General features: G+C 45.5%; 1 protein-coding gene across 1 annotated transcript; it reads right to left on the reverse strand.

Moving 5' to 3' along the window:
• Nucleotides 1-4853: 4853 nt before the first annotated feature.
• On the reverse strand, nt 4854-7942 carry LOC119290802 (trifunctional UDP-glucose 4,6-dehydratase/UDP-4-keto-6-deoxy-D-glucose 3,5-epimerase/UDP-4-keto-L-rhamnose-reductase RHM1-like). The gene is made up of 3 exons (XM_037569452.1): nt 7739-7942; nt 5679-7259; nt 4854-5588 (listed from the first exon to the last, which is right to left on the reverse strand). The coding sequence occupies exons 2-3, from the start codon at nt 7251-7253 to the stop codon at nt 5136-5138; spliced, it is 2028 nt and encodes a 675-aa protein (XP_037425349.1). The 5' UTR covers nt 7254-7259; nt 7739-7942; the 3' UTR covers nt 4854-5135.
• Nucleotides 7943-10866: the final 2924 nt, after the last annotated feature.

Raw genomic sequence — 10866 nt, forward strand, 5'->3', positions numbered from 1 at the left:
AAAAAAAGTGATTACCATTCTGTGCCATTATTACACTACGAAAAATGATTCATCACCCCATCGCTGCTTACTTTACACAAATCTGTCAAAAAAGACAAGTATGTGCATCTATTTGGACTTAAAAAGTTTTTAAAAAGCCATAACTTTTGATTCAAGTATCGAAATTAAGATTTGTTTTCACCGTTGGGTTTCTCACGATGAGTTCTTTAAAACTAGATCCCATATGAATATGTTTCGACAAACTTTCTGTTTTGAGCAACTTTGGGTGTTAAAGAGACAACTTGAATGCTATCGGAAAGCAACTTCTTCTTAATTAGCTTACTATGATTGACTATCAACGATAAGTCATTATAAGCTGCCTCTCATGAGTCATGACTATCATGTTCACTAAATTCACATATAATTTGTCCTCAAATCCTTATTAGTGCAGCTACAGTATTTGGAGACGTCGAACGCACCCTCCCAAGCCATTTGATTTGGCACAAATGACGCGCATGTGTTTTTCTGTCTGGTGTGGCGACTGAAGGTATGGTAAGGCCCCTTCAAAAAACCAAAAAAGAGATAACCACTATAGTTCGTGGAAGAGCCGCCCCCACCCCACCCCATTTTTCTACCGGTTACCATTGAAGAGACGAAGGGAGAAAGGGGGAGGGGATTCACTCGCGCCCCACTGTGATTCGTCATTGGAGGGAGGCAGCAGGCGACCTTGACGACCACATAAATCACGGTTGGATTTCAAAAAAACTATCACACAACAAAAGCAATCAGAACACACATAAAAAGATACTTTGATCCCTTTCTTATGCACACTACGTGAAAGATAACATAGTTGTCCACAATTAAACATATAGTTGCCTAAAACCATGTATTCCGTTGCCCAATCGTCATGAACAGAAACATTACCAAGACCATGATTTGCCCAATATCTGAAGGTTTTAGATACCTTTCAATTAAGTTTGTGTCACAATGGTATGATCGTAAACACTTGTCGAGGGTGGCCGGGTGGAGCTGGTCATGAGGACATAACTGAAACCATGAAGTTTTTTTTACGGGATTAAGTTTATCTGGTAACCCCTAAAAAACAAACATGTGTGTGTTCGTTATCACTTTTTTAGGTGTCATGGTTGCCCACCATCACCTATACAATTGCCTAGAACCATGTATCCAGTTGCCCAATCTTCATGAACAGAAACATTACCAAGTCCATAATTTGGCTAATATGTAAAGATTTTAGATACCTTTCAATTAAGATTGTGTCATAGAGATGCATCAAGAATTTCATCTCCTCGGGGTGGGATCCCTTGGTATGATCGTAAATACTTGGCGAAATGATCATAGAGGGGGAGCGGTGTGAGCTGGTCATGGGGTCATCTCTACTCTTATAAAAAACAGAGTTGGTGATGATGGTGTGTCTGCCATCCTGCAATATAAGCCGGCCGATTTATATTTCACGGATAGGATGGAAACAATGACAATTTTGCAAAAAGATATCCACACCCACTCAACATTTGCAAATAAGGCCTTCCCTCCTTCATCCTTTTCTCCCACAAGATAAACTATTCATACAAATGCATCTTGATGTTCCGTGCAACGCATGGGCATCTTGCTAGTAAGTAAAACAACGAAGTGTTTTTAGGGGATTAAGTTTATCTGTCACCCCCTTCAAAAATGAACATGTGTATGTTCTTTATTCCTTTTTTCAAGTGTCATAGTTGCCTACAATCAATGATACTGTTGCCTAAAACCATGTATCCAGTTGCCCACAATCAACCATACAATTGTCTAAAACCATGTATCCAGTTGCCCACAATCAACAATACAGTTTTCTAAAACCATGTATCCAGTTGCCCAATCCTCATGAACAGAAATACTACCAAGATCATAATTTGGTTAATACGTAAAGGTTTTAGATACCTTTCAAGTTTGTGTCATAGAGATACGTCAATAATTTATCTCCTCTGGGTGGGATCCCTTGGTACGATCGAAACTACTTTGTGGATTCTGCTCCTCTTGTTGTCTGAGGAGATAAGATCCAACTTGATGTCGGAGGGAGCAATGGACGCTGAGGGGCCTTGAGAACACCCCCTCGTAGTTCGGTTTGGAGGATTTCGGACGTGCGAGCTTGTTCAAACAAATTAGGTGACCGTCATTCGATGGCGAAAAGCGTCTAGAGAGGCTGATCCCGATATTTGAGATGATTGGATGTGCTTACGGTAGGCAACTTAGAGGTGAAACTAGTCAATTGGTAGTTATGGTAACTAACTTAGAAGGATCTTCCGTTGATAGGTAGTCATAATAGGGGTAAAAAGGAATTGCTTTCCTATAGAATTGAAGTTGCCTATGTAGGACACAAAGTTGCTCAAAAAAAAGTTTGTTGAGACCTACTCTTATGGGATCTACTTTTGAAGAACTCGTCGAGAGAAACCTAACGATGAAAACGGATTTGAATTTTGACATTCTAATCAAAAGTTACAAGTTTTTTAAGTTTTTGACCCTCTAATAAATGCAGGTGGGATATTTATTTGAATTTTGACATTCTAATCAAAAGTTACAAGTTTTTTAAGTTTTTGACCCCTAATAAATGCAGGTGGGATATTTATGCGCGCGTATGAGGAGAGTGCGCGTTTGAGGAGAGTGCGCTCGGAACAGCGAACAGGCGCCGCGGTGCTGGCTAGCCGCGTCCAAAAAAGATTAGCTTGGCGAAGCCGAAGTATGCTTCCACGATTGCCTGGTGAATCTGCGCCGACTGTTGAAGGTTGTCTCGTTTTCTATCTACTCCCTCCGTTCCTAAATATAAGTCTTTGTAGAGATTTTATTGGATGGACTATATACGGAACAAAATGAATGAATCCACACTTAAAATGCATCTATATACATTCGTATGTAGTTCATAGTGAAATCTCTACAAAGACTTATATTTAGAAACGGAGGGAGTAGTTCTCTTTCCATTTGTATACGACAGCCATGGAGCCCAGCCTAGTCCCCGAAGTGCCAAATGGTGTATGAGAAATTCCTCCGTGGATTCGCATGTGCGAAGAAAAATCGCACTCATGCTTTGGAACCCGGGGAAATCTCCCCCAGCTACCAAACATAGCCCACTCGTCCATACGCGCTTCGAATCGATGGTATCCAACCGAACGAGAGGTTTCAATCGCAGAAAGGGAAAGCCAGAGATCAAGATGATTACACAAAGGGAAACGTTTAAAATCGGCGTGCCGGCCGAAACTTCGGCCGGCCGCATAGCTCACAACGCGCGTTACGCTCGTACACACAACCACGTTGCTCTGGTCCCACGCACCGCTTCCTGCCTCTCACCTTATCTTCTCAGGACCAAGCTCCTCCACTCATTCTGTCCTCCACTCATTCTGTCCTCCTCCTCATACGTATTCCCTCCTCTGCTTCTTCTTTCTCAAATCACTTCATCCATGGCATCTCATGCTCCACGCAGAGACGGCGCGTACAGCCGTCGATTTTTTTGTTGCCATGCTCGGCCCAACCTCTTCCATGTCGCAGTGTAGGCCATGTTCGCTGCCACCGTGGTTCCGGCATGATTTTTTGCTGCATAATTTTTGCTGGAACCGCAATTTGTTTTTGCTGGAAGCATCTTTCGTTTTTGCTGCATATTGAGAGGATGCTGGTGCCTTCGCTGTATGATTTTTTGCTACATCCATTTTTCTTGCTTGAACCGCTCCATTTTTTCCTGGAACCAGAGCTCGACTTTGCTACAATGCTAGGACGGTGGCTGCCAAGCATTTTGCTGCATCGATTTTTTTGGCTGGAACTAGCAATTAGTTTTGCTACATCCAGCCGAAAGCAGAGCTGGAACTGGTGAGATTTTTGTCTAAGACCATTGGCGGCAGCGCATTTTTTGCTGGAACTGTGTTACTTTTTTGCTGGAATAGTTTTTCATTTATGCTACCACTAGCGAAAACCAGTTTTTTGTTGTTGAAGCATTTTTGCTGGAACCAGCAACCACGGAAGCTACAACCGGTTAACAATTTTGCTACAATGGCGACGGCGGGCGACATCGACGAGCTTTTTTTTGCTGGAACCGACACCCTTTTTTGCTACAACTGATGACATTTTTGCTGCTACCGGCAATCTGAGGGAGAGTACAGGTTTTTTGCGAGCTCGTCGGAGGAGGTGCTGCGCCCGGCGACCGCCGTGCGCCGGGGATGCGGCGGCCGCCACCGGAGCTGTGACTGTCGAAACGGGGACCTGCAACTACAGGGACAAGCTGCTGCATTCACGGAGCCGGCGAGAAACAAAAGAGACGACGACGGCAACGGCGGCGCCGGCGGCCGGCAAGGGCGGCGACAGGCGAAATACGCCAGGCAGAGCTTCTAGATCGGGCGCGTCGCTCGTCCCTGACGGCGCGATGGGATTTTTTATCAGAGAATAAGACAGAGGAGGAAGGGTAGAAGATCGTGCGGTTCCAGTTTTGCAGATCGTACGGTACTCGGTGCGACCGGCCCAAATTTGGGCCGGCGCACCGGCGCCTATCAGTCGCCTTACACAAAACAGGAACAGATCTATGGAAACCTTGAACTCTGGAAACAGTCAGTACGATCATTATGTTTGTGGAGCTAGGACAAGACAAGCTCTGGCAACGCCGGCAACCTGCACCGAAAACTAATCTATTGCAAGCAAATATTTCAGCGTGTGATACTCAAACGTCACGTTGACAGCCGACAGGAGCTTACAGTTGATCAGGGTGCATCAACCGACAAACCCTCTGGGCTTCTGAATGCACATGTTTTTGGAAACTGATGCGAACTTCAAATATGAACCAACAAAACTACACATAAAAGTCTTGTCTGCCAATACAAACTTCAGATATGAAAACCAAGAAAAACAACACGTAAACAGGATGCACAAGCGCAGCATCATGCACATGAAAGGCACCTGATAAATAGAAACAAGATTTTAAGATCTGTTCTCATAGATAACCAGGCCAGCAAACATATCCACCACTACATAGAACATCTGATAATACTCAAGTGAAACATAACGCGTAACAAAAAATGGTAAATATGTATGCATGCTATACCACAATAAAATTGACCACAGCTGCCACCGTGCAATATATTAGCTAATTAGAAATAGCTTATAGCAGACCTGTGTCACATGAATCCTCAATTAGTAGACACCTTCCTGTTTGGCTCAAAGACATTCCTGATCAAAGATTCCTTAATGGACAGTAGCTCAGGGAACTCGGACTTCAGCTTTGACGCGTCCATTTCGTTGTTGCTTCTTGGTGCAACTATAACCTTGGCCTGCTCTTCGAGCGTGAAGTTGGTCCACTTGAAGTCCGGGTTTATGTATTCCTTGTACATCTCCAGAATCTCGTTGTGACTGACAACCCCTGGGTTGGTGAAATTCCATATGCCCCTACAATCCCGCTTCGCCATCTCAACAGAGATAGGCAACAATTCATCCAAAATTGTCATACTGTTCGGAATGTTCACCACCTTGTCATAGCGGGCTATTTTTGTGATGAAGTTACGAGGATTGCTCAGGTCTGATGATATGGGCATCCTGACTCTAAGAGTACAGACATTATCATAGTCCTTCAATAACTCTTCCACCTGCATTTGTATGTACGAACAAATGAGTTTGTTTCCATGAGAAGCAAAAGGATATGTGTTACACATCATAAACAAAATATTTGAACTTACCATGGCTTTGGTTTTGGAATAAAATGAACCTACAAAGTTGGGCGTGTCCTCCTCTTTAAAACCAATTCCAGACCCTTCAGGGTGTTCAGCATTATACTCAAATATGCAACCTGTAGCATAATTAATCATGAGCAACCCCTGCTCACGACAAACATCAGCAAGATTCAAGGTGCCTACAACATTGGTGCGGATAGTGTCCTGTTTGTGGGTCTCACACCAGTCAACATTTGGCCTTCCAGTGACACCAGCAGCATTGAAAACATGAGTCGGCTTCACATTTCTAATGTCCTGCAAGAGCTGAGAGCGCTCTTGCAGGCGCCCTTTACCATATTCATAAGGTATGCCTTGCTTCTCACATATCTTCCCAAGTAGGCCACCAATCCATCCAGTCTTGCCATATATTAAGAACTTGTAGGTGGCCTTTTGAGGGACACTGCTGGTACTCTTGGATGTGGCTGCAGCAGGTACTGTACTGCATTCCTTGGCTTCAGCTGGAGAAGAAGCAAGAGATTTGATTTCCTCAGTCCAGTTATGCCTTTCAACTCCAGGCGTCATCAACATCCTTGGATGAGGGAGCAATGCACCGGCAACATCTCCCCAGTAATCAGGATTGCTGGTGTACCATTCAATTGTTTTCTTCAAACCCTCTTCCCATGTCGTGCGCTCTGCCCATCCTAACTTCTTCAGTTTCTGATCATCCAGGAAGTACCTCTGGTCATTGAAGGGCCTGTTCTCGACAAACCTGATGACCTTTTCGGTGTCCAAGCCAAATAGCTTGCATATGTCACTGGCCACATCAATTACCCTCCTCTCCTTCACAGTACCAATATTATACACATGTCCAACCTCTCCTTTGTGAAGAACTACCTCAAAAGCTTCAGCAACATCCTCACAGTACAGGTAGCTCCTGACATTAGAGCCATCACCATGAATTGGAAGGGGCAAGCCTTTCATGGCCAAAAGGATAAATTTTGGGATGAGCTTCTCAGGGAACTGATTTGGTCCATACACATTGTTGCCTCGGGTTGTAATCACAGGAAGACCATAAGACCTCCCATAAGCCATCACAAGCATTTCAGCCCCAGCTTTGGTAGCTGAATATGGATTTGTCGGAAGCAACTGTGAGGCCTCATGGTTACCAACCACAGCATCCTCATCAGTTTCTCCATACACCTCATCAGTACTGACGTGGATAAATCTTCTGATCTGGCCAGTAACCTTGCACGCCTCAAGGAGAACATGGGTGCCATATATGTTGTTCTTTGTAAACTCAAAGGAATTGCCGAACGAATTATCCACATGAGTCTGGGCAGCAAAGTGCATGATGGTGTCAATCGACTCAGTGATGAGGAGATAGTTCACCAGGTCAGCACTTGCGATGTCGCCCTTGACAAACTTGAAATTTGGCGATGGCCGGGAGGGGTTGAGATTTTTCAGGTTGGAGCAGTAGTCAATCTTGTCGAGGACGACAATCTTGTAGTGAGGATAGCTCCTAATTAGACGGTTCGCCACATGAGATGCAATGAAACCCGCAGCACCAGTTATGAGGATGTTCTTGGGCTCATAGGTCGCCATCTTGGCCTGCAATAATATCCAAACTTGCTAGTGTTATTAATGTGTCCAGCAGTAATTATTCTTACAAACTTATCATCGAAGTTACTGGGCAAACAAGGCAACTCCTACTAAAACTAAAAGCAGATATACTCCAACTATGAAGGAAGAATAGAGGAAACATTATTAACTCCACAGCCATCAGCAGGCTATGCAGTAGTAGTAACACAGTAGAGAACCGACTAAACTGACACCATAGCCATCAGCAGGCATAGAAGAACATCCACCGCACTAGAATATCCTGACAAATGCAATTTTCACCAGGCGGCCATCATCGCGATCCCCAGGTCCAGCAGTGACAAACCAATACACGCAACGTGAAACCACAACCGAATTCTTCGCCGCGGCGAACAACACGCGCGGGAATGGTACACTCGGCAACTGAAACCCCACCGGAATTCCAGGCGAGGACACGGATCTAGGAGCAGCCAGCGGGGAAGGGGACTCACCGGGTAGATCGCGCAGGCGGCGAGGGCGCACCGCGAGCGCGTGGAGGAGATCTGGCGCGCGGCGACGGCGACGGCGACGCCGCCTTGGAGATCGGGAGGGGTCGAAGGAGAATCTTCGCGGAGGGGGAGGAGGGAGCAGCGAGCACTCAACTGCACGGCGCCGACGAGTACGGGCGGATGGGGGGCTTAAAAGGGAGTGGGGCGGAGGGAGGATCCTGACCGTTTCGCCGCGTGGTCCGCGCGTCCCATCCTCGTTTTCGTTCTGGTCCAGCACAGCAGTAGCACACGCTCTTCCAGACGAGACTTGTCCTGCGACCAGGCTACCATGGTGACTTTTAAAAAAAAAACTTTCAATCCATTCATCTTAAATCATATTAGTACAACGAACATTGGAAACAATAAAAATTACATCCATATTTATAGACCACCCAGCGACGACTGCAAGCACTGAAGCGCGTCGAAGGCGTGCCACTGTCATCACCCCTTCCTCGTTGAAGCCGGTCAAGACTTATTTGAGTAGACAGTTGTAAAGTCGTCGTGCTAAGATCCCATGGGATCAGCACCAGAACAGCAACCTCCCCCAATGAAGAAACACTTAACTCAGAAGGATCCAACCTGGAGACACATGAACATAGACGAAAAGAAGACCTGACCTGAGTAGATCCACCAAAGACAAGCACTGACAGAGTCCTTTGAGATCCGCCGAAGGCATACCTCCACACACCCTTCAACGATGCTAGCACCACCGAGACGGGGCCTAGACGGGAGAACATTATTCCATCTTCAAGGAGCCATCAATATGCTCATTTTTAGATTCTAGGATCTCTATCGTATGTTTTCTTTAGTTTGGTACAATTTTCATTTTCTCGTTAGTATTTGTTTATAGACTGAATAGGTGCCTACGACATAGAATAGTGATAAAAGCATTACCAAAGGCTCATTTACCGAAAATCAAAATCATGCAGACATGAAAAGAAAAACGAATTTCTATCAAATCAAACAAATTTCTACCCAAGGCTCATTTCCGTGATTTGAACCCCCATCCTCCTTCAAACCATAATAGAACTCAAAGAAATATATAAAAAGGAGTCGTCCCGCCGGCTAGGGCTGACATCCACCGTGCTCCCATGGCCCTAAGAGCACCGGGGACGAGGCAAACCAGAGGCCGCGGCGGCGGGAGGCAAGAACCCTAAGCTTTTTGAGAGGAGGAGGCGGCTACGTATGGAGGAGAGAGGGCAATATGATACCGTCGTTAACCTTAACGACTACTACTGTGGTGACTTCGACATGAATCCAATTTGAAAATACTCCTTCCGGTCCTTTTACTCTGCATATATGATTTATCCGAAATCAAACTGTAAAGTTATGAATAAATATCAACATGTACGACACTAAAGTAATACAATACGAAAATTAAATTGATCACGCATCTAATGATATTGATTTTGTATTGTGAATGTTGATATTTTTCTATAAAGTTTGTCAAATTGCATGAAGTTTGACTTCACACAAATCTTATATGCGGAGTAAGTATTTCACAAATTGAGCATTTTTCATGACGTATCAGGGCTGAAGCATCATCCTAGATAGCATGGCGTCTTTGTCTGGAGTGTCATGTTAGACAGCACGAGGCCCTCGGTAAATGTATTTGTTGCGCCATCAAGCATGGCACCCAGGCCAGGGCACCATTTTATCTAGCATCGTGCCCTAGCCTGGGGTGACATGCAAAAAGGATAGTTTGTGAAAAAAATCATATCAAATTCATTTTGAGCTGAAGTTTTAGTGAAGGTTCAAATATGTCCATTTTCACACTACCATGCTAAGAGGTCATCTCCAGTGCGGCTCACCAAATCGTCCTTGAATGTTTAGATTGGATGGTTCAATCACTCATATCACAAGGGCGCGCTCTCACGGTGGAGCAACTAAGCTCGAACTCAAACTATCTAAGCCCTCCAACGCGGCTCGCCAAATCAAATTGGATCGACTCGAACGTCCGAAATTCCGGCCCCAAATCGGGGAGCTCTTCCATATTCGGGTGTTCACCACATCAAACTTTGACACCCCAGACCCACACAAAATGGCATCTAGAGCCCGTGCATTTTAACAACCCCCACTATTCCGCACCAAAATCCATTCTCTCCGCATCAAACATCGCCGCTCCCGCCCGTTTTGCTGTCCACCATGATGGATCTATCAAGGCCCAACACGTGGTTTGTCGTCCCGCTGGCCTCAGAGCCTGTCCACCACACGCCCGCTTCGGTGAATCCGGAGACTCTCAAACGAAAAGAGTGGCGCGTGAATTAGAGGGCGAAGAGAAGGCACATGTAACCCCTCATGTCGAAGCTCCTCCTCCACAAGGTCACGCCGTGCAGGTGCCACTCAGGAAATCGCGCCCCTGCTCGCCTAGTACAAGGCATCGTACTACTTCATTGCTAAGTAGTACGGTCAGCCTGACATGCAATAGTCGCCGCATCACTCTACCGCCTCCTTCACCTCCATGCACCCTCCACCATACATCGTTAACCTCAATAGCGACTACGTGTTCATCCAGTCATGGTTTCCGTCTGAGGAGCCCTAGTGCGGTGATGCCCGATCACTGTTTGGCGGAATGCCTTCCCCAAGCTTGAGGGCGGCGGGTGACAAGGCGATATTGAACATGATCCACAATGGTGGCAAGCCAAGAAGACGGACAAGTCGATGACCATTACTCATCACAACCAGAGAAAGAGACACTGACAGACACCTAGTTGCCCCTGATGCCCGATGCAGACGCAAAGAAGAAGGGGGGTTTGGCATACCCAAACAAGGACAATGAAATGTTGTGTTTGGTGTGGTTGGGAACAAGTGTTGATCTGTTTCAATGTACGGAGTGAAAGGGCTCGGCATTTTGGCAAAGTGTGCATGATTGATTCATAAGAAAATACATTGATATCCCTACGACAAGGAAGTAATTAATAATCGCAATTTGCAGTCTATAAACCATAGATGGTACACCATTCAAGAGGTCTTCAACAAGTATTGTGGTCCGTATGCTCAAACATAAAACCGATGGCCAAGTGGTGTGTCACTTCTCGAGCTCGTAAGTTTGCTTCGCGTTGCTCTATGTGTTGGTAATTTGATTGATTTTT

Source organism: Triticum dicoccoides, chromosome 4B (assembly GCF_002162155.2).
Source record: "Triticum dicoccoides isolate Atlit2015 ecotype Zavitan chromosome 4B, WEW_v2.0, whole genome shotgun sequence".
Classification (NCBI taxonomy): domain Eukaryota; kingdom Viridiplantae; phylum Streptophyta; class Magnoliopsida; order Poales; family Poaceae; genus Triticum; species Triticum dicoccoides.